The 24,162-nt window shown below is 42.6% G+C and overlaps 1 protein-coding gene across 4 annotated transcripts in view; it reads left to right on the plus strand.

Annotated features, from left to right (window-relative positions):
• Positions 1-24,162, plus strand: part of NXPE3 (neurexophilin and PC-esterase domain family member 3) — a 46,412-nt gene that overhangs the window by 16,371 nt on the left and 5,879 nt on the right. For all 4 annotated transcript variants that reach the window (XM_062207388.1, XM_062207414.1, XM_062207405.1 and 1 more), the window contains 2 exons: positions 5,619-6,373; positions 14,401-14,474. In XM_062207388.1, coding sequence (XP_062063372.1) covers positions 5,619-6,373; positions 14,401-14,474 — 829 coding nt within the window. The remainder of the gene's footprint in view (positions 1-5,618; positions 6,374-14,400; positions 14,475-24,162) is intronic.

The raw sequence follows: 24,162 nt of genomic DNA on the forward strand, positions 1-24,162 counted from the left end.
TACACTCAATTTGATGGCATTTAAGGGAAGGGCCTTTTGGGAGATATATTTACTTATTTGAAAGGCTGAGTTACAGAGAGAGAGATGAAGAGAGAGACACAGAGAGAGAGAGAGAGAGACAGAGAGAGACACACACAGAGAGAGAGAGAGAGAGAGAGAGAGATCTTCGTTTTTTGGTTCACTCCTCAAATGACCACAATAGCCAGGACTGGGGCAGGCCAAAGCCAGGAGCCTGGAACTCCATTCAGGTCTCCTGTATGGATGGCAGGGGTCCGAGAACTTGGGCCATGTGGTGCTGCTTTCCCAAGCACATTAACAGGGAGCTAGAGCAGAAGTGGAGTAGTCAGGACTCAAACTGGTACCTGTATCTGATGCCAGCATTTTGGGCAGTGGTTTAACCCGCTACATCACAACACCTGCACCCAGATAATTAGTTTTTTTTTTTTTTTAAGAATTATTTTATTTATTTGAAAGACAGAGTTACAGAGAGAGGCAGAACCAGAGAGAGAGAGAGAGAGAGAGAGAGAGATCTTCCTTCCGCTGGTTCACTCCCCATATGACCACAATGGCCAGAGCTGAGCTTATCCGAAGCAAGGAGCCAGGAGCTTCTTCTGGATCTCCCATGTGGGTGCAGGGGCCCAAGGTGCTTTCTCAGGCCATAGCAGAGAGCTGGACGGGAAGTAGAGCAGGTGGTGGGACTCAAACTGGCGCGCGTATGTGATGCCATGCCGGCGCTGCAGGCTGGGGCTTTAACCCGCTTGCACCACAACACCGCCCCAATAATTAGCTTTTTTTTAATTTTAATTTTTAAATTTTTTTTGACAGGCAGAGTGGACAGTGAGAGAGAGAGAGAGAGAGAGACAGAGAGAAAGGTCTTCCTTTTACTGTTGGTTCACTCTCCAATGGCTGCTGCGGCCGGCGCGCTGCGGCTGGCGCACCGCGCTGATCCGAAGCCCATAGCCAGGTGCTTCTCCTGGTCTCCCATGCGGGTACAGGGCCCAAGGACTTGGGCCATCCTCCACTGCACTCCCGGGCCATAGCAGAGAGCTGGACTGGAAGAGGGGCAACCAGGACAGAATCCTGCATCCTGACCGGGACTAGAACCTGGTGTGCTGGCGCCGCAGGCGGAGGATTAGCCTAGTGAGCTGCGGCACCAGCCAATAATTAGGTTTTGATTAGGCCATGATGGTGTGGCCCTTATGGTGGGTTAATGGCCTTTTAAGAATAGGAGGAGAAAGTAAATAAGGAAGGGCCATGTGGGCACGTGGTAGCCGTCTGCACAAGAGGAAGGGCTTTGCCAGAACCTGACCATGCTGGCACCCTGCTCAGACCACCAGCTTCCAGAACTATGAGAAAAAGAACTGTTATCTAAGCCAACTAGTCTATGTTATTTTTTTTAGCAGCCCGAAATTATGACAACAGACATCTTCTTATGACCAAGATTGGTGATATCCCATGCCCCAGCACAAGCAGCAGCTAGTACCTTGTTGGCCAGTAGCCTCTCCCTGATCTCAGTGAAGTTCTCATTGATAAGCACCAACAGCTCACACACCCCTAGATGTGAGGCAATCATTCGTCCAGAGACAGGTTGTTTTCCAGATGCCTCTGGATAGCGTTTAGCATCATGATATTCTGACCATCAGCATACGCCGTGCCATTTTGTCACTTACAGGCCCTGGGCATTGTGGTGCATCAAGGGTTGCCTTACAGGGTTTAAAGATGTTACTCTCATGAGGATGCCTGGTAAGAGCTTGGCTGTTTCTTCTTTGAGTACTTTTTATTTTTTTTAAAGATTTATTTATTTACTTGAAAGGCAGAGTTACAGAGAGGGAGAGAGATCTTCCATCTGCTGGTTCACTCAAATGGCTGCAATGGCCAGGGTGGAGCCAAGCCAAAGCCAGGAACCAGGAGTTTCTTCTCGGTGTCCCATGTTGGTGCAGGGGCCCAAGGACATGGGCCATCATCTGCTGCTTGCCAGGCACATTAAAAGGAAGTGGGTGCAGCTCAGTTCACAGTAGCTAAGTTATAGAATAAACCTAAATGTCTGTCAACTGAAGACTGGATAAAAAAATTTTGGGATATGTACACTATGGAATATTACACAGTGGTTAAAACTGAAATCCTGTCATTTGCAACAAAATGGGTGGAACTGGAAAACCTCATACTTACTGAAATAAGCCAGTCCCCAAAGGACAAGTACCATATGTTCTCCCTGATCTGTGGTAACTAATAGAGCACCTAAAAGGTAACCTGTAGAAGTGAAATTGACTTTGAATAGCTCTTGTCTTGAACTGTTGAGGAACAGAATTTTTTCCCATAGTATTTGTTGAACTCTTTAGTTAGTGTAGAGCTAATCTTATGTGTACAAAGTTAATTGAAAATAGATTTTATTAAAATATAAGAATGTGAATAGGAGAGAGAGAAGGAAGAAGGGTGGGAGTGCAGGTGGGAGGACGGGTATGGTTGGAAGACTCACTATGTCCCTAAAGTTGTAGTTATGAAATGCATGAAGTTTATATACCTTAAATAAAAGGTTTCTGGGCGGGGCGGGGGGGGGAGGAAATGGGATCATAAGTGAAGGTGGTACTTGGTCCCAGGCACTCAGATACACAGAATGCAGGCATCCCTAGGCTGACTTAGCCTGCTGCACCACAGTGCCCACCCCTACAGATGAATTTCTTACAAGAAATATCTTAAGAGATTGTCACTGGAGGTGGAAATCCTCCCCATTCAGGTCCTACATGTATCAATGGTGCTGTGTTGAAGTAATCCCAAATAAGAATAGATTTAGTGGATTGATATGAGATAGCATGTTCAACATCCTTGTGGAAATCTCTAGCAAAACATTATCCATTGTAGTATCTTGTCTTTATAAAAACAGGATGAGTAGATCTTCTTTTGTGGAAATTTACTAGTTCCTTTGTTTTATAGTGCTGACCTATCAGCCATAACTGGGGTACTTTTCTGTTCCACCTTACTATAAATCCCTCATGATCAGGGTTGTAGCATCATCATTTTGGAAATGAAATAATACTTAATATGTGTCTAGTACTTCTTATATGCTGGACACCCTCTTCTTGCTTTTCCTGTGCTAACTCATTAAGTGTGCCATGGGTGCATAAATGAAAGCACACTGTTGGAGGGAGTGAGGGTGGAGAAGCAATGGAGGTGGTATTTGGGCTATGGGAAACTCCTTTGTTTCCCATGGAACAAGAGCTTTGAGGTCAGACAAAAAAAGCCTACAATGATTTTGATGGATGAAGCTGAACAGTGGGGACCTTTTTGGTCCCCCCCCGCCCTTTTTCCCAGTTCCAGAACTCACTGAAGCAAAGGTTAGAGGGAAGAAATGCCATCTTCTACTTCTTTCCCAGGCCATAGCAGAGAGCAGCTGGGACTAGAACCAGCGCTTATATGGATGCTGGCACTTCAGGCCAGGGCTTTAACCCACTGTGTCACAGCGCCGGCGCCGGCGCTGGCCCCTGAGGTCTTGATAGTTTTACAACCCACGGAGGTTTTTCTCAAGGACTTGGGAGCCAACTGTTTGAAATTTAAACATCAAGAAAGGTAGAGCCCTTGTCTCAGCTTTGTGGGAAGGTAGGGGCCTAACTTCAGTAAGTGCCAACCAGCGACCACAGACAGCCTCATCACATTGACCAACATTGACCACTAGTGTCCCCCAGCACTTTCCCATGAGTTTACTCCAGTGCTTAGAAGCTCTTTCACTATTTCTGTTAAGAAGTTAAGTCAATCTCTCTCCTGTTGCAAAAGACTTGACCCTCCTCTATTGCAATAACCTTGATTAAGACTTTCTTGCTTGTTTAATTCTATCTTATGTAATTTTTCTTCAGAATACAGAAGCATACACAATATTTTATGTAAACTGACTCAGGGAGCCATTAACTCAGAACACAGGATAACTTTCTCATGGTACAGCTTTTGTAATTGTCCCACAGCTTGGGATATTCTTTCTTTCAGTCTTGTTCTTTTTGCTTTTCAGTGTTGGGAGTTTCTTTCTTTCTTTCAAGATTTATTTTTATTTATTTGAAAGGCAGAGTTAGAGAGAGAGACAGAAAGAGACAGAGTGAGAGAGAGAGATCTTCCATCCTCTAGTTCACTCCCCAAATGGCTTTAATAGCCAGGGCTAGGCCAGGCTGAAGGCAGGCCAAAGCCAGAAGCCAGGAGCTTCTAGTCTCCCACATGGATGCAGGGTCCCAAGCACTTAGGCCCTCCAGGCATATTAGCAGGGAACTGGATGGAAGTGGATTAGCTGGGACTTGAACCAGTACCCATATGGAATGCAAGCCCTTTAGGCTGTGCCTTAACTTACAATGCCACCAGGCTGGCCCCTTGGAAGTTTCTAAAGACATATCTATAAGCTCACTCTTTCCTCAGCTATATCCAGCTGACTAAAGCCTATCAAAGGCATTCTTCATTTCTATCAGTGCTTTTAATCCCCAGCATTAATTTTTTAATCTTTTTTACAGTTTTCATTTCTGTCCTTAACCATCACCCATTCTGTTTTTGCATGTGCTGTACTTTTTCCATTAGAGCCTTAGCATATTGAGCTTAGTTGTTTTTAATTCCCAGTCTGATAATTTTAAGATCTCTGCCATATCTGAGTCTGGTTCTGATGCTTGTTCAGTTGGCTTTTTAGCATGCTTGTAATTTTTTGTTAATGCTGCATGTAATGTACTCAATCAAAGGAAGGCGTTGATAGCAGATTGTGCAAGAGGATACATGCTAGCTAGGTCTCAGTCTTTTTTGTTAACTAAGCCTATGCTTCCTGGCTGTGAACTTAATCACTGCTTCTTGGTTTTTCCCATTCTCCTTAGGTTGGAGAGCTGGCTAAAGGGGGACTAGAGTTCAGTATTTTCTGTTCTAGGCTGATTAGATTTAGATAAAACTTTTTTGTAAAAAGATTTATTTTATTTATTTGAAAGACAGTTACAGAGAGAGGTAGAGACAGAGAGAGAGAGAGAGAGAGAGAGAGAGAGAGGTCTTCCATCTGCTGGTTCACTCCCCAGATGGCCACAATGGCCAGAGCTGCACCGATCCCTAGCCAAGAGCCAGGAGCTTCTTCTGGGTCTCCCATGTGGGTGCAGGGGCCCAAGAACTTGAGCTATCTTCCACCGCCTTCACAGGCCATAGCAGAGAGCTGCATTGGAAGAGGAGCAGCCCAGACTAGAACTGGCACCCATATGGGATGCCAGCACTTCAGGCCAGGGCTTTAACCCGCTGTGCCACAGCGGCCCCATTGGATAAAACCTTAATAAGTTGGTTAGGTCTAGTAAAAGAGTTTCTCTTAAGGACAGGTTTTGTTGAGAAAAATAGTACTCTGGTAAATTTCCCCTACTGGGGTCCCAAGGAAGCTTTTCTCTAACATTCATTTTGAGAACTTGATAGAGTTCCTGTAAGTAAAACTCAGAAAATTGTGGGGATTCCTCTACATATTTATTTCTCATCTTGAATTCATTGTGTTACAATAAGATAGTCCTATAAAACTTGTTCACTATAGTTTTGAAATAATGTCATCCCAACTAATTTTATGCAAAGATTTGTTTGGCTGAATATTCAGACATTTATTGTAGTGGTGGTTTCTGTTGTGTCTTTCTCTTCAGTACTTGGACCACGAGACTGTTTCAGCCACATTCATCGACAGCAGTGGTCAGTTTGTTTCCTCCCAGACAACGGGTGTTAGCCGGACTCCATACTGTGGCTATGAACACCAGACCCTCTCCAGCCGGGAGCGCGTGGAGGAGGACTCATTGCTGGCAGCCTTGCAGTGGCAGGTGCCTGATGTGGGCCCAGTCCCTTTTGTGAAAAGCACCGACCCTTCTTCTAGCTACTTTGTCATCTTGAACTCTGCAGCCCTCTTCAGGGTGGGAAGCCAGCTGGAAGTACTGGTTCATGTTCAGGACTTTCAACGAAAACCCAAGAAATATGGTGGAGACTACCTACAGGCCAGAATCCACTCCCCCAGGCTGCAGGCAGGGGCCGTGGGCAGAGTGGTAGACTACCAGAATGGGTTTTACAAGGTTTTTTTTACTCTTCTTTGGCCAGGCAAAGTTAAAGTGTCTATATCGCTGGTCCACCCCAGTGAGGGAATCAGAGTGCTTCAGCAGCTACAGGAAGAGAAACCAGACAGAGTTTATTTCAAGAGTCTGTTCCGATCAGGAAGAATTTCTGAAACAACTGAGTGCAATGTGTGTCTTCCTGGGAGTCTACCCCTGTGTAACTTTACAGATCTCTATACTGGAGAGCCCTGGTTCTGCTTCAAACCAAAGAAGCTTCCTTGCAGCAGCAGAATTAACCATTTCAAAGGTGGATACCTGAAGGGCCTTCTCACTGCTGCAGAGAGTGCTTTCTTCCAGAGGTAGGTGTCGCCTGTTCTGGAGGTGATTCAGAGAGCCCCTTGCTGCTTTCCTCATCCCCGTCAGGAGATTTTTGTTGTGAGGATGTGTTCTTTTAAGAAAATTCACACATTTGTGTTTTTTATTAGTGTGTTGAAAGTGCTTGTTCAGGTTCAAATTAAGAACCTTTGAGCACTGAATATTGATTTCTTTGGTCCCCATATCTATGTTTCACTTCAGAACTTCAGCACATATTTTTAGATATATAAGCAAGGTCACTTATGCACAGAAAAAATTTTCCAAAAATCATCCAAAAACAAGAATACTAGTACTCTAGTAGTCAGGCTTGTATTTTAGCTTCATGTTTAATAAACTAAAAAAATTTTAAGTGCCATAATACTAGTTTTAAATAATCTTAAAAAGATTTATTAATAGGAAAAAAAGTATAAATTTGGCAGCATTGCTGGGTTTACTTAATAAAATACATGGAAAAGTAGGAATTCCACAGCAGAGTGTATTTAAAGTTTTATTTGTTTATTTGGAAACTAGAGTAACAGAGAGAAGGAGGGAGGGAAAGAGAGAGAGAGAGAGAGAGAGAGAGCGAGCGAGCATCCATCTGCTGGTTCACTCTCCAAATGCATATAACATCCATGGCTGAACTGGGTCAAAGCTAGGGGACAGGACTCAATCCAGGTCTCTCACATGGATGGCAGGGACCCAAGTTCCTGAGCCATCATCTACTACCTCCCAGGGTGTGCTTTAGCAGGAAGTTGGATTGGAGGTAGAGGCAGGCTTGATCCCAGGCACTCCAGTGTGGAAACTGGGTATCTCTAGTGGTGGCTTAAACTGTTACACAATGCCCACCCCTATTTTTTTTTTTTATTTAAAAGTTGAAATGTTTGTGGCATTGTTCTCAAGTTTCCATTTCAGATGTAAGCATAAAACTTTTTCATCATAATGATCAGTGTATGGAATAGTATGCAAAAATGGAATGTATTGTGTCAGTGTGAATTAAAATTTGTTTTTTATTCAATATTCTATATAGTTTTGAAGTAAAATAACATTCATATAGGGTAAAATGTCATAAAAGCTACATTGGAAAAAAGTACAATTATTGGGGCCAGTGCTTTGGCTCAGAGGGTTAAACTGCTGTCTGTTTTAACTCAGAGAGTTAAGCGCTGGCATTCCATATGGGTGCCGGTTTGAGACCCAGTTGTTCCACTTCCGATCTAGCTCCCTGCTAGTGTGCCTGGGAAAGCAGCAGAAAATGACCCAAGAGCTTGGGCCCTGGCACCCATGTGGGAGACCTGGATGAAGCTTCTGGCTCCTGGCTTCGATCTGGCCCAGCCCTAGTTGCTGCAGCCACTTGGGGAGTGAACCAGCAGATAGAAGATCTCTCTGTCTCTCCCTCTCTGTAACTCTGCCTTTCAAATAAATAAATAAATCTTGGTGGGGGTGGTGGTGAAGAAAGTTCTTCCATCTGCGGTTGCACTTGCCAAATGACTGCAACAGCCGGAACTGGGCCGATCCAAAGCCAGGAGCCAGAAGCTTCTTCTAGGTCTCCCATGTGGGTGCAGGGGCCCAAGGCCTTGGGCCATCTTCTACTGCTTTCCCAGGCCATTAGCAGGGAGATGGACTGGAAGAGGAGCAGCCGGGGCACAAACCGGTACCCATATGGGATGCCAGCACTGCAGGCAGAGGCTCAACCCACTATGCCACAGCGCCAGCCTCTAAATAAATCTTTAAAAAATTACATTTGAGAAAATACTTAAGTATTTTTTACTTAAAAACTTTTTTTAAACTTTTTTGAAAAATTTATTATTTGTGAGGCAGAGAGAGAGAGAGGTGGGAGAAGATAGCCAGAGACTTTCCATCCCCTGATTCATGTCCCATATGTCTGAACAGCTGGGCTGGGGATATGGCAGAAGCTGAGGGCTGAAACAGTCAAGGTCCCCCATGTGGGTCACAGAAACACACACTTGAGCCATCTCTGCTGCCTCCCAGGGTCTGCGTTAGCAGGAAGCCGGAGTCAGGAACTGGAGCTAGGAATTGAAATCAAGACACTCTGATGTTGGACATGGATGCTTTAATCACTAAATCTGGTTTTTTTTTTTTTTTTTTACTTTTTAATCTGTTATATACTTTGTAAACATTCCTTAGCTGAGAGATACTTTTGTTGAGAACATATAGATATCCTAGTAACTTGGTGGGGGCAAGTTGCAATCTAGTCAAGTATATGGATCTAAAGGAGCCCTTACAATAAAATCTCATGCTTTTTTGAAGGGCTAGTAGAAGAAGCAGTGTCCAGTGTATTTACTTCACTATATTGTATTTATTATACTAAACAAAATAACCCCTAAAATCCAAACCCAAACAAAACTCTCAGTTTTAATCCTCTTTAGTTTGGTTTTAAAATTTAGTTTTGGAGCAGGTGCTGTGGTGTAGCAGGTAAAGCTTCCACTTGCAGTGCTGGCATCACATATTATGTCCCGGCTGCTCCACTTCTGATCCAGCTCTCTGCTATGGCCTGGGAAAGCAGTGGAAGAGTGGAAGATGGCCCAAGTGCTTGGGCCCTGCACCCATGTGGAAGACTTGGAGGAAGCTCCAGGCTCCTGGTGTCAGATTGGCCCAGTTCCTGCTGTTGTGGCCATCTGGGGAGTGAACCAGCCAATGGAAGACCTCTCTCTCTCTCTCTGCCTCTTCCCCTCTGTAACACTGCCTTTCAAATAAATAAATAAATTTTTTAAAGAATTTAGTTTTAATCCTGGACTCAGATCTCAGACATGCTGTTTGTCAGTGACCTTGAGTAGATTATTTAATTTATGTGCATTATTTTTGCCCATATATGAAGACTACAGTAGCCAGTTACTGCTTTTTAGATTTTGTATTGTCAGTCTACTAGGTTGCCTAGCAAAATAGAAAAAGGCATAGTTTGTAACTTACTCAAATTCCTTATAGAAAATAGTAGGAGAAAGGTTAAATAAATATGTAAATGAAAACTTTAAAATATAACAATCTTACTATTAAAAACAAACAGTAAAACACTTGTGAATTCTCAATAATAAAATAATATCTTTGTCATGACCCTTACTTGCATGTCTTGGATGTCGCTTGTTAACAGCACACTGTCATGGACTCATTACAAACCTCTTTCCCTGGAAGTTTGCTGGGAAAACAATGTTTGAGGAGATATAAATCTTTTTGGAAACCGAATATTTGGTAGACTCCTGATAATTGATTTTCATTGTCCCATTCTTCACTCTGCCGAAGTTCTGAAATGTTGTACTAGTACCTGAAAAGAAAAAGAAAGATGGAAGTTGATTTTTGAGTGAGTGGCCTGAATATGTTGTGCTGAATTTCATTTTTATCTCTCCCTTGAGGGCTCATAACTTTACTTAATTTAGAAAGGATTAAGAAGTTTAGCCTTTATTGGTTCCCTGAATGACAGTTGGACAATTAAGGTAATACAACTTTTGTTCTTTATCCTTCAGGGAAAGAAGTATTGGTCTTGGGAAGGGCGGGAGTATTTTGCTTAAGAGAGCTTATTTAACAAATATTAAATATTAATTAATATTAATTATTAACTATTTTATTTAATAAATATAAATTTCATAGGTACAACTTTTGGAATGTAGCAGTTCTTGCCCCATACCCGCCCTCCCACCCGCACTCCTGTCCCACCTCTTACTCCCTCTCCCATCCCATTCTTCATTAAGATTCATTTTTAATTGTCTTTATATACAGAAGATTAACATTATACTAAGTAAAGATTTCAACAGTTTGCACCCACACAGACACACAAAGTATAAAGTACTGTTTGAAGACTAGTTTTACTGTTAATTCTCATAGTACAGCTCACTAAGGACAGAGGTCCTACATGGGGTGCAAATGTACAGTGACTCCTGTTTTTAATTTAACAATTCACACTCTGGGACCGGCGCTGTGGCATAGCGGGTAAAGCCACTGCCTGCAGTGCCAGCATCCCATATGGGTGCCGGTTTGTGTCCCGGCTTCTCCACTTCTGATCCAGCTCTCTGCTGTGGCCTGGGAAAGCAGCAGAAGATGGCCCAAGTCCTTGGGCCCCTGAACCCGTGTGGGAGACCAGGAAGAAACTCCTGGCTCCTGGCTTTGGATCAGGACAGCTCCGGCTGTCGTCATTTGGGGAGTTAACCAGCAGAATGGAAGACCTCTCTCTCTCTGCCTCTCCTTCCCTCTCTGTGTAACTCTGACTTTCAAGTAAATAAATAAATCTCTTAAAAAAGAATTTATACTCTTACTTATGATGTCAGTGGTCACCTGAGGCTCTTGTCATGAGCTGCCAAGGCTATGGAAGCCTTTTGAGTCCACAAACTCTGTCAGGATTTAGACCAGGCCATAAGCAAAGTGGAAATTCTCTCCTCCCTTCAGAGAAAAGTACATCCTTCTTTGATGGCCCTTTCTTTCCACTGGGATGTCACTCACATCCTTCATGTAGATCATTTTATGCCACAATGTCTTGGCTTTCCATGCCTGAAATGGTCTCATGGGCTTTACAGCCAGATCTGAATGTGTTAAAGGCTGATTCTGAGGTCAGTGCTATTTAGGACATTTGTCATTCTATGAGTCTGCTGTGTGGCCTGCTTCCGATGTTGGATCATTCAAGAGAGCTTATTAAAATATGGAGAAAGGCCTTTTGAAAGAATGAGCTTACCACCTAAAAAGTTTTACTTTTGCATGATTTATTTTTTTCTTTTTTAAAGATTTATTTTATTTATTTGAATGATATAGTTACAGAGAGAGGTAGAAACAGAGAAAAAGGTCTTTCGTCTGCTGGTTCACTCTCCAGATGGCCGCAATGACCGGAGCTGGGCCAGGTTGAAGCAGGAGCCAGGAACTTCTTCCAGGTCTGCCACGTGGGTGCAGGGGCCCAAGCACTTGGGCCATCCTCTGCTGCTTTCCCAGGCACATTAGCAGGGAGCTGGAAGTGGAGCAGCCAGGACTCAAACTGGCATCCATATGGGATGCCAGTGCTGCAGGCCAGGGCTTGAACCCACTGCACCACAGTGCCAATCTGTATTTTTTCTTTTTTAATGTATTTTTTAAATTTATTTTTTTTATTTGAGAGGAAGAGTTACAGAGAGATGTGGGGGGATATACAGAGAGAGAACTTTCCTATCTGCTGATTCACTCCCCAAATGGTTGCAATGGCCAGGACTGGGCTGAGAGCCACGAGATTCATCTGAGTCTCCCACAGGGGTATAGGGATCCAAGCAGTTGGGCTTCTTTCAGTGCTTTTCCAGGCACATTAGCAGGGAGCTGGATCAGAAGTGGAGCAGGTACTGTGGCTTAGATGGTAGAGCCACTGCCTGCAGTGCTGGCATCCCTTATGGGTGCCAGTTCAAGTCCTGGCTGCTCTGCTTCCGATCCAGCTCTCTGCTATGGCCTGGGAAAGCAGTAAAGCAGTAGAAGATGGCCCAAGTCCTTGGGCCCCTGCACCCTCATGGGAAGACCGGAGGATCGGCGCAGCTCCAGCCGTTGTGGCCAATTGGGGAGTGAACCAGCAGATGGAAGGCCTCTCTCTCTCTTTGCCTCTCTCTGTTTAACTCTTTCAAATAATAAATAGATAAATCTTTAAAAAAGAAGTAAAGCAGCTGGGACTTGAACCCATGCTCATATGGGATGCCGGCCCTGCGGACAGTGGCTTTAACCACTATGCCACAGCAATGGCCCCTTTAATGTGTTTTTTTAAAAAACTTAATTTTTCCCTGAAATTCTTCAAAAACAATGTCTAGAAACATTGTAAGAATAATGATGCTGAACACATAAATCTTTAATCTAGATTCATCATTGTGAATGTTTTTACATGTTTATTTTTCTCTCTTTGTGTTTGTATTTGTATGTATGTGTATAATCTTTTTTCACCCTGTACTGTCTGAGGTGTGAGTTGCAGACACATGGCACTGCACCCCATCAGTATGGGTCTCCTAAGAACATGGCTGTCTCAAACATATTACAGCACAGTTATCACACTTGGGACATTTATCACTGATACAACATTATTCTGTAATATGTAGTAGATATTCAAGTTTCTTCAATTGTTCCAGTTTTCTTTATAGCTGCCTTTTTAATTTTAAAAATGAAATCTATAATCACTATTGTATTTAATTATTTCTTTAATTCAGAAGAGTTCTTTAGCCTGTTTTGTTTTTCTTTGGAATTGCTATATCGTTTCTAAATGTCTAGGTTGATGTTAAATATTTTTGCATGAAAATTATACAGGGAATTTTTCCCAAATTTTTTACAGGAAAATATTTTTTGCAGGAAAATTACTATATAGTAATAATTACATAATTATTGAGGAGTAAATTATATTTCTTCTTTTTCTTACCAGAAAACTCAGATGTCATGAAAGTTTATATGTGCTCTCTTAAAAGTCATCTTCTCTGTTAAATGTGACTTATCTAAGCTGTGGAATTCTGTTATTTTCTTATGTAACCAGCCCCGTGTATAATACCTTAATTTGTTTTCTCTCTGCCCAATTAGAATGCCATTTCCATGATGGGGAGATAGTGTTTGTTTTGTGTATTGTTATAGCCCTGGCATTGAGGATAGTGCTTTCAAGGACATAGTAGAAGCTGAAGTATTATTATTTCTTCTTCTTCTTCTTCTTCTTCTTCTTCTTCTTCTTCTTCTTCTTCTTCTTCTTCTTCTTCTTCTTCTTCTTCTTCTTCTTCTTCTTCTCCTCCTCCTCCTCCTCCTCCTCCCTCCTCTTCCTCCTCTTCTTTTTAATATTTATTTATTTACCTGAAAGGCAGAGTTAAGAGAGAGGGAGAGAGAGAGAGATCGATCTTCCATCCACTGGCTTACTCCCCAAAATAGCCATAGCAGCTGCAGCTAGGCCTATCTGGAGCTAGGAGCCAGGAGCCAGGAGCCAGGAGCGTCTTCTGGATCTCCCATGTTGATGGCAGGGGCCCAGGCACTTGGGCCATCCTCCATTGCTTTCCCAGGAGCCTTAGCAGGGAGCTGGACCAGAAGTGGAGCAGCTGGGACTTGAAACCATGCCCAAATGGGATGTTGATGCCGCAGGTGGAGGCTTACCCTGCTACGCCACTTTTTTTTTTTTTTTTTAAGATTTATTTATTTGAAAGGCAGAATTACATAGAGAGAGGAGAGGCAGAGAGAGAGAGAGAGAGAGAGAGAGATCTTCCATCCAATGGTTCACTCCCCAATTGGCCGCAAAGGCCTGAGCTGTGCCGATCCGAAGCTAGGAGCTTCTTACAGGTCTCCCATGTGGGTGCAGGGGCCCAAGGCCTTGGGCCATCTTCTACTGCTTTTCCAGGCCATAGCAGTGAGCTGGGTCAGAAGTGGAGCAGCCGGGTCTTGAACCAGCACCCATATGGGATGCTGGCACTTCAGACCAGAGCATTAACCCACTGAACCAGAGCACCGACCCCTACCCCAGGTTCTTATGCAGCCCTCTAAAGATAGTTACTGAGCATGAACTTTAAATTAGGGCCTGTGCTAGGTGCTTAAGATGAAAAGATAAATTCATGTCTTCAGGGCTGTGTGTTTAGTAAGGGGAGCAGACACTAAAGAGACGATGTGATGATGAACAAAGGATGTGAATACTTCCCCAGGGGCAAGTGTCACCAGGGAGATACACCTCAGATCTGGGCAAGGCCTTAGGAATCTGACATGTGATTCAATGCCATATAGACTTGCAGCCTGAAAATAGGTAATAACAAAATAGACATTCTTTTTGGTGTGAGAGCAAATAATTCTAATCAGAATTGGTCACTTAGGGATTTGCACTGTTAGACTTAGCTAAGCAATATATAGTGCAGTGAAAAATTGTTAAATATCATGTCATTCCTTTTAAATTTATAGATCCAGTATTCTAATTACTGTAACAGACCTAGTTTACTCAATATGTTGGTTAATACTTGTAAGTATATTTTGTAGTAATAAGGTTCTATGATATAATAACCAATTTTCACCTTTAAGTAGAGATACATAACTGAAAATAAATGTTTCTGACTCTAATTTCATGCTTTTTTGTACCTCTTAAAAGTGGTGTCAATATCAAAGTGCCAATCAACTCTAGTGGACCTGACTGGGTGACTGTGATTCCCAGGAGAATAAAAGGTAAGAGAAGAATGAGCTCAATAATTTGTTTTTCTTGCTGAATGGTTTGAGGCTGTTTTATTTCATTGATGTTACAAAAATGTTTTTTCCCCTTTTAATATGCCATAGTAACTTCTGGGCACAGTTTAAATTATTAAAACAACTGTTTGATATTTAAAATTGGTTATACCTTATGTGCATAATTACAGATTTTTCTACTTTTGCTCATGTAAAAGTTGTCTTCTGCCACCCTCCGTGTGGTTCTTCAAAAGTCTTTAGAGTTGTGCTAATATGGTAGCTACTAGTCACATGTGCCTATTCAAATTAAAACAGTAAAATACATTAAAAATTCAGTTCTTTAATGATGCTTGCTGATAGATAGTGGCTACCATATTGGGCAACATTTTGTATAGAATGTATCCATTACCACAAAAAAATTCTTTTCGACATTGTTGTTCCAGAGATGTTCAATAAAGTTTATAAAATTATCGTGGAAAATAAGTAGCACAGGTTGGTGAACAGTAGTTGTTCCAAGTGTGGTGTCTGGACCAGTAGCATCAGCATTCCCAGTGGACTTGCTGGAATTGCAGATTCTCAGGACACACATCAGACGATTGAATCAGAAACTGGTGGGACCCGATATCTGTGTCTTAATCTTTCCATGTGATGCTGATCCATTGGTGTGGCATATTACTAGTAAAAGAATGAAAATCAGAGTGTATATGTGTTAGCTATAATTAGTGACCCTGAATTTTAGAAAGATGGGATGCATGTTATTAAGGAGGCTTATGTTGTTAGGTGGCAACGTCCTTTTTTAAATTTTTTTTTTTATTTTGACAGGCAGAGTTAGACAGTGAGAGAGAGACAGAAAGATCTTCCTTCCGTTGGTTCACCCCCCAATGGCCGCCATGGCCGGCACGCTGTGCCGATCCAAAGCCAGGAGCCAGGTGCTTCCTCCTGGTCTCCCATGTGGGTGCAGGGCCCAAGTACTTGGGCCATCCTCCACTACCCTCCCGGGCCACAGCAGAGAGCTGGACTGAAAGAGGAGCAACCGGGACTAGAACCCGGCGCCCATATGGGATGCTGGCGCTACAGGCAGAGGATTAACCAAGTGAGTCACGGCGCCGGCCCCAGCTGGCACGGTCCTTTGAGCTGTCCAAAGCGTTGTATGCAATAGTATCCCACACAGTAGTGATACTAACTGTTTTGCTGCAGGAGCTAGCTATGAAACTCACAGGGATCAAGCAGGTTGGGTATTAGGAATGTGTATGTTGTGTGAGAGTGATGGGGATAGAACTGAAGAGCAAGGCCCATCTAAAGGGGACGACAGCCTGTCTTCAGTTTCTGCTGCTTTCTTACCATGCAGGAACAAACCAGTGAGGCCAAATCTGTAGGTTTTTATTACTTTTTTTTCATGACAAGCCACATCTTAATTTTTAAAATTAATTTTAAATTAATTTGGGGCTAGTGCTGTGGCGTAGAAGGTAAAGTCACCGCCTACAATTCCAGCATCCCATATGGGATGTTCGAGTCCCAGCTGCTCCACTTCCGATCCAGCACTCTGCTATGGCCTGCGAAAGTGGTGGAAGATGGCCCAAGTCTTTGGGCCCCTGTACACATGTGGGAGACCTGGAAGAAGCTCCTGGTTCCTGGCTTCCATTCTGTGCAGCTGTGGCCTTTATGGCCAGTTGAGGAGTGAAGCAGCGGATGGAAGACCGCTCTCTCTCTCTCTCTCTCTGTGTAACTCTGCCTTTCAAATAAATAAATAAATATTTAAAAATTTTTTTAAATTAATTTAAAAAACAATTTTATTTACTTTTTTTTAGAAAAGATTTATTTATTTATTTGAGAGGCAGAGGCAGAAAGAGAAAAAGAGAGAGGTCTTCCATCCACTGTTTCCTTCCCCAATGAAACAGCGGCTGGAGCTGTGCCGATCCGAAGCTAGGAGCCAGGAGCTGGGAGTCAGGAGCTTCTTCTGGGTCTCCCAGAAGTGCAGGGACCCAAGGACTTGGGCCATCTTCCACTGCTTTCCCAGGCCACAGCAGAGAGCTGGATAGGAAAGTGGTGCAACCGGGACTCGAACTGGTGCCTGTATGGAATGCTGGCACTGCAGGTGGCAGCTTTACTTTATATATGCCATGGTGTCCCTGCCCCAATGTTTTTATTTACTTGAAAGACAGACTTAGAGAGAGAGAAGGAGAGACAAAAGAAGGAGAGAGATATCTTTCATCTGCTAGTTAGTTCACTTCCTAAATGGCTGCAATGATCTGAAGCCAGGAACTTCTTCTGGGTCTCTCACATGGGTGGAGGGCCCAAAGACTTAGCCATTCTCTGGTGCTTTCCCAGGCACATTAGCAGTGAGCTGGATCAAAAGTAGAGCAGCCAGGCCCATGTGTGATGCTGGCATTACAGGTGGCAGCTTAACCCACTATGCCACCATGCTGACTCCCTAAGTTCAATTGTTTTTTAAGGATTTATTTACTTATTTGAAAGTCAGAGTTACACAGAGAGAGGAGAGGCAGACAGAGAGGGAGGGAGAGAGGTCTTCCATCCGCTGCTTCACTCCCCAATTGGCCGCAACTGCCGGAGCTGCGCTGATCTGAAGCTAGGAGCCAGGAGCTTCTTCCGGGTCTCCCACGTGGGTGCAGGATCCCAAGGACTTGGGCCATCTTCTACTGCTATCCCAGGCCATAGCAGAGAGCTGGATTGGAAGTAGAGCAGCCGGGTCTCGAACCGGAGCCCATATGGGATGCCGGCGCTTCAGACCAGGGCATTAACCCACTGCGCCACAGCGCCAGCCCCCCTCAAGTTCAGTTTTTAAATGTGATATTTCTAGATTTAAAAACACTGGACTGGCGCCATGGCTCACTAGGCTAATCCTCCGCCTGAAGCACCGGCACCCTGGGTTCTAGTCCTGGTTGGGGCGCCGGTTCTGTCCCGGTTGCTCCTCTTCCAGTCCAGCTCTCTGCTGTGGCCCGGGAGGGCAGTGGAGAATGGCCCAAGTGCTTGGGCCCTGCACCCGCATGGGAGACCAGGAGAAGCACCTGGCTCCTGGCTTTGGTTTGCTCGGCTGCAGAATGCTGGCCGTGGCGGCCATTTGGGGGGGGTGAACCAACAGAAGGAAGACCTTTCTCTCTGTCTCTCTCTCTCTCACTGTCTAACTCTGCCTGTGGAAAAAAAAATTGGTATCCAGTTCAAACTTTTAAAATATCACATGGGCTAAATAAAATTTGTTTGTGGCCCAGATGCACTGCCTATCATATCTCTGGTCCCATTGTTATGTCACAAAAATTCCCACTCTTTTCCTAATAAAGAATTGTGATTCAGTTGCTTAACTCAGCTGAATTACAAATTTTGGCGGATATGTGTGTGAAATGCCATTAATGGAGGTACTTATGTTTTATCCAACAAGGCATCACCCCCATGCCTATACACTCTCCCAGTCAGACATCTTCAGGAGGCTCCATCCCACTGCTGAATCTACTCTCTTTCCTAAAGCCCCAGTGATCACCTTCTGATGGCTCCGTGTGTCCCATGGGATGATTAGTGGGAGAAGCTTTTTGGGATTACTTGTGCCTGACAGGTCTTGGAGATCAGCCAAGGAGTAGTAGTGGGTTTGTGATGTACTATTCTGGTGAGAGAAGACAGTGAAGCAGTAACTAGTGAGGCTTTTGATGGATTTTTAGGAATAAAGTAACCATAAATGAGTAAGAGCAGAATAGCCTGGTTTTGAATGAGAAAACCATCTGGTAGCAGGTACATAATTGGAAAGAGAGAATTACCTTTTTATACTAGTATGAATCTCAGGTTGGCCCAGTTTCACTGAAGTTCATGTCAGTGACCAGCAGGGGGCACTAAAAGGTCCTAAATCAAGGGCTCATTTTTTTCCTTCTATGCAAATAAATATTCTGGTTCTGCTTAAGCTTTCACACACTAATTTTAGCATTCATCAAATCTTGCCTGTAGCAATGCTTCTGTGGCATTCTGAGGACTTAATATATTTCTCATTCTTTCGATGTTGGTTATTAGCTGGAATTCTTTTGTAAAGTTTTTTTTTTTTTCTTCTGCACTTATTTATTTATATAAGTGTGGATTTATTATTATTTCATTATTCAGGTTATATTTTAAGTCAGTACAATCCGTATTGTTCCAGTTTTGGCAGTTGAGAATTTTTCCAGTTTGGCTTCTGTGCCCTCTTGATATGCTGTCTTTCTTTCTTTCTTTTTTTTTTTTTGAGCACTTCTGACTTTCTGGCACCATAAGATTTTGTAGCATGCACCACCCCCCCATCTTGTGTTTCCTCTGCCCCATCTCTAAGAAGGTTTGATAATCTCTTTTATTATTTCACTTATGAACCCCACATTTTGAAGTTATTTTTCCCTGTAGAAATTTATTATTTATGCATTAGCTAATTATTTGTCCTATGAGATGAAATTATTCTAAGGTACATATTTATACCCCAGTGGATTGCTTGAGATTGCCAATGCTACCCCCATGCATAGGTATAGTTCCAGTCAAAAGTAAACATGGTGATTTTTTTTTTTAAAGATTGATTGATTTATTTGAGAGGCAGAAGAGAGGAGAGACAGAGAGAAGAGGGAGAGACAGAGAGACAGGTCTTCCTTCTTCTAGTTCACTCCCCAAATAGGTGCAGTGGCTGGAGCTGAGCTGATCATGAGCCAGGAGCTTTTTTGGGGTCTCCCACGTGGGTACAGGGTCCCAAACACTTGGGCCATTTTCCACTGCTTTCCCAGGCCATTAGCAGGGAGCTGGATCAGAAGTGGAGCAGCCAGGACTCCAACTGGTACCCACAGGGGATGCTGGCACTGTAAGTGGAGGCTTAACCTATGCCACAACACCAGCTCTAACATGATTTTTTTTTTTTTTTAATTTATTTGACAGGCAGAGAGGGAAAAAGTGAGAGGGTGAAAGAGAGCGTGAGTGTGCTCTTATCTGCTGATTCACTCCCTAAATGCCTGCAATGGTTGGGGCTGGGCCAAGCTAGAGCTGGGAGTTAGGAAGTCAATCCAGGTCTCCCACTTGAGCCACCACTTGCTGCTTCTCAGGGTGTATGTTAGTGGGAAGCTGGAATAGGGAATAGAGATGGGATCTGAACCCAACTTCAACTCAGGCACTCTGATAGGAGATGTGGGCGTCCAAGTGTTGACTTACCAGCTAGGCCAAATGCCTGTGCCCCAATTTTTTTTTTAATTAGTGTAGTCTGCTTTATTAAGGGCAAGTATCTAGTTTTTGATAGGCTTTCCAGTGTTAGAATTTTTGCTAAATTTTTTTTATTGCTAAATTTTTATTAGCATCTGTTCCAATGGTCCCCCTCCCCCCCCCCCCCCAGACTATCACAGGTAAACAGCTGAGAGGCCTTACAGACCAGCCTCAACAACTTGAGCTCCCATTCTGGGGGAGCTTATCCTGCTGAGATGGAATCCAAGCTTTCTGTGCCTGTGGCATTCTCTGCTGCAGAGAGTTTGATCTCATTTCTTCTCTGTCTTGTCTTTTTCTCCTTTTATAAAATGTGAACTCCTATCTTTTCCTCTTAATTCTGCTGATAATTCCATAATAGAGATGCGTGCTGCATATATACATTCACACTCCTCCCACCCTTAATTCACATTGTATCTCTTTTGTTCAGTTCTTTTTAGATAGTTTAGGGAAATTTATCTGCTTCTTTCTTTCTCATTTTGCCCCATTTTTAGCCCAGTAGCCATCTATATGGTTAATGGATGACATGGATAACATTTTTCATTTGGAGGAAAAATGGACTTTTAAAAGAGAAGCTAAGGCTGGCGCCGTGGCTCACTAGGCTAATCCTCCGCCTTGCGGCGCCGGCACACCGGGTTCTAGTCCCGGTCGGGGCACCGGATTCTGTCCCGGTTGCCCCTCTTCCAGTCCAGCTCTCTGCTGTGGCCAGAGAGTGCAGTGGAGGATGGCCCAAGTGCTTGGGTCCTGCACCCCATGGGAGACCAGGATAAGCCCCTGGCTCCTGCCATCAGATCAGCGCGGTGCGCCGGCCGCAGCGCACCAACCGCAGCGGCCATTGGAGGGTGAACCAACAGCAAAGGAAGACCTTTCTCTCTGTCTCTCTCACTGTCCACTCTGCCTGTCAAAAAAAAAAAAAAAAAAAAAAAAAAAAAAAAAAAAAGAGAAGCTAAGACATTTTAGAAAAACAAAGTCATTACTTGCAAATAATTAAAATTGTCCCTTCTGATTTTCCACAACCATCTTCATTTCCAACCATCTGCATATCTGCCTTTACAGCCACATCTGTGTAAACTTTTTCCTTCACCAATATTCACGATAACCATAAAATTGTGTAACTCTTTATTTTTGTTTTAATTTTATTCCACATGAACAGCACAGTAAGGGTATGCTATCTATTTAGGAGTCATTTATATCTCAGCTAACTTTTGTGAGTATGTATTCTGAGTTCTTAGAAGCACTGACTTTGAGACCAACCTTAGAGTGCTTATCAATTTCAGTTCACATTCGATGAATGGGATCACACAAACAAGACAAGTGTCTGCTAATACTAACTGATAGAATCAAAAAGGGAGAGAAAGATCCAACATGGGAAGTGGGATACACAGCAGACTCATAGAATGGCAGATGTCCTAAACAACACTCTGGCCTCAGAATCAGCCCTTAAGGCATTCGGATCTGGCTGAAAAAGCCCATGAGAGTATTGTAGGCATGGAAAGCCAATATACCATGGAAAAGAAAAAAAGAAGAAGACCTAAATGAAAGATCTCTGTGAGATCCCAGTGGAAAGAACGGGGCCATCAAAGAAGGAGGTACCTTTCTCTGAAGGGAGGAGAGAACTTCCACTTTGACTGTGACCCTATTGGAATAAGATCAAAGTCAGCGAACTCTAAAGGCTTCCATAGCCCTGGCAACTCATGACTAGAGCCTAGGGAGATTACTGACGCCATGAACAGGAGTGTCAAATTGTTAAGTCAGCAACAGAAGTCACTGTGTACTTACATCCCATGTGGGATCTGTCCTTAATGTGTTGTCTAATGTGCAGTGATGCTATAACTAGTACTGAAACAGTATTTTTACACTTTGTGTTTCTGCGTGGGTACAGACTGATGAGATCTTTACTAATTATATACTGAATCGATCTTCTGTATATAAAGATAATTGGAAATAAAAAAAAAAAACCCTGGTGTTAAATTGGAAATGGCATAGAAAATTAATTAATTTTTAAAAAAATATTATGTAGGATCTCTGTCTTTAATGTGCTGTACACTCTTATTTAATGCTATAACTAGTACTCCAACAGTATTTTTTTTTCACTTTGTGTTGCTATATGAGGGCAAACCGTTGAAATCGTTACCTAATATATACTAAACTGATCTTTTGTATATAAAGAGAATTGAAAATGAATCATGATGTGATTGGAAGGGGAGAGGGAGCGGGAAAGGGGAGGGTTGTGGGTGGGAGGGAAGTTTTGGGAGGGGGAAGCCATTGTAACCCATAAGCTGTACTTTGGAAATTTATATTCATTAAATAAAAGTTTAATTAAAAAAAAAAAATTCAGGAAATGTTTTTGTCCTAGTTGACCATAAGGGGGCAGCGTAGGCACATGCATTTCACTTTAAAAAATACTGTTCTGTTTTGCAGTGCTGGGCATGTTTAAAGAATTAATGTCAGGTTCAGTAATTGATTTGCTTTGCTTGGCTTAACTCCGGCAGTAAACCTAATTAGCATTTGAATGGAAATGATAATTGTTTCCTGCGTGATATATACTTTTCTTTATAACATGTACTTGACACGGAATAGCCAAGTCTACTGAATTAACAGTGGTAAAAATTGTAACTTCGAAATCAATTTTAATTCTCATTCTAGTTAATGTTTTCTGTGGTGCTCAGGTGTCTCCTCAGAGCTCTCTAGCACTTTAACTTTGACTTACTGACATGATGAGAGCGCTTTGGGCAAGATGTAAGTAACATGGTAAAACCACAGCTGATAGCATGTTGAGAAACTGTTTTTTGAATATGCCAAATAAATTTAATCTACGTTCTCCTCCTCCAACTCCCATTTCACTATGCTAGTCACATTTGCCAAATAAAGCTTTGAAAAACACCATTTACTTTCCACATGAGCCCTGAACCTACAAAGAATTAGCAGATGACTAAGAAAAAGATTGGATATGTATTGTTTATCAAATAAGGCATTTTCTTTGAAGGGAACAACCCAGAATTACTTTGAGTAACACATCAAGAAATCATATAACCTGAAAATAGTCACAAAAATTTAAATCTCTGGGTCATGTAAGCATGTTTTTTAAATTGTATAGTTTAACAAGTAACTATGAAATGACTGGATTATGATTAAGGTTGAACCTCACTGTATGTAAGGAAGCAATACAAAATGATGATTTCTTGAAAATTGTAGATTTGAATAATTGTTACAGATGAATAAGTATATGCCTTCAAGACAAAAATCCAAAAAATAAAAGTGGCTGACATCTATAGACATTTTTCTTTTTTTTAAGATTTTATTTATTTATTTGAGAGGTAGAGTTACAGATAGAGAGAGGAAGAGACAGAGAGAAAGGTCTTCCATCTGCTGGTTCACTCCCCAAATGGCTGCAATGGCCCGTCTGAAGCCAGGAGCCTGAGCTTTTACTGGATCACCTATGCAGGTGCAGGGACCCAAGCACTTGGGCCATCTTCCATTGCTTTTCCATGCCATAGCAGAGAGCTGGATCAGAAGAGGAGCAACTGGGACTTGAGCTGGTGCCCATATGGGATGACAACACCAGAGGTGGAGGCTTAGCTCACTAGGCCACAGCACTGGCCCCAATGTTTTTCTTAACTTTTAAAAAAATTTGTGTTAAACCATTATCTTAGTGAAATATGCCAGTTAATACTATATGTTCTATCTGATCTGTGGTAACAGAGTACCTAAAAGGTGATTGATAGATGTGAAATTGACTCTTTGGAATTCGATGATTTTGAATAGCCTTTGTCTCAATGGTTGAGGAACACTGTTTTGTTTTGTTTTTTTTTTTTTTTTTCCCTTCATGCTATTTGTTGAACTTTTTACTTAGTGTGGGGTAATTCTTATGAGTATAAAGTTAACTGAAAATAGATCTTTGTAAAAAATAAGGATGGGAATAGGAGAGGGAGGAGGAAGAAGGGTGGGAAGAATCACTATGTTCCTAAATTTGTATATATAAAATGCATGAAGTTTGTATTCCTTAAATAAAATTTTAAAAAATTTGTGTTTATTTTCATGTTATTTAAAAGGCAAATAGAGAAACAGAGATGATTCACTCTCCAGATGCCCAGTGCTGGGCCAGGTTGAAGTCAGGAGCTTGGAATTCAATCCAGTTCTCCTAAGTGGGTGGCAGGGCCCCAACCATTTGAGCCTTCACCTGCTATCTCTCAAGGTGCACATACAGCAAGAAAACTGGATTGGACGTGGAGGAGCCGGGACTTGAACTAGGCACTGTTGATATGGGATGTGAGTGGCAGCTCAACTCCCATGCCAAATGCCTGCTCCTCCTTTTTTAATATGTAAAAGTTTGTTTTAGTTTTTTTTTTTTTGTGTTTGTTAGTTTTTTAGAGACAGTAACAGACATAGAGAGCTCCATCCACTGGTTCTCCCCAAATCCTCACAACTGTCCCTAGCTACAGTGGAAGCTGAGAGCAAGGAACTCAGTCACTTGGGCCAGCACCACTGCTTC

This window comes from Lepus europaeus, chromosome 2 (assembly GCF_033115175.1).
Source record: "Lepus europaeus isolate LE1 chromosome 2, mLepTim1.pri, whole genome shotgun sequence".
Taxonomy (NCBI): domain Eukaryota; kingdom Metazoa; phylum Chordata; class Mammalia; order Lagomorpha; family Leporidae; genus Lepus; species Lepus europaeus.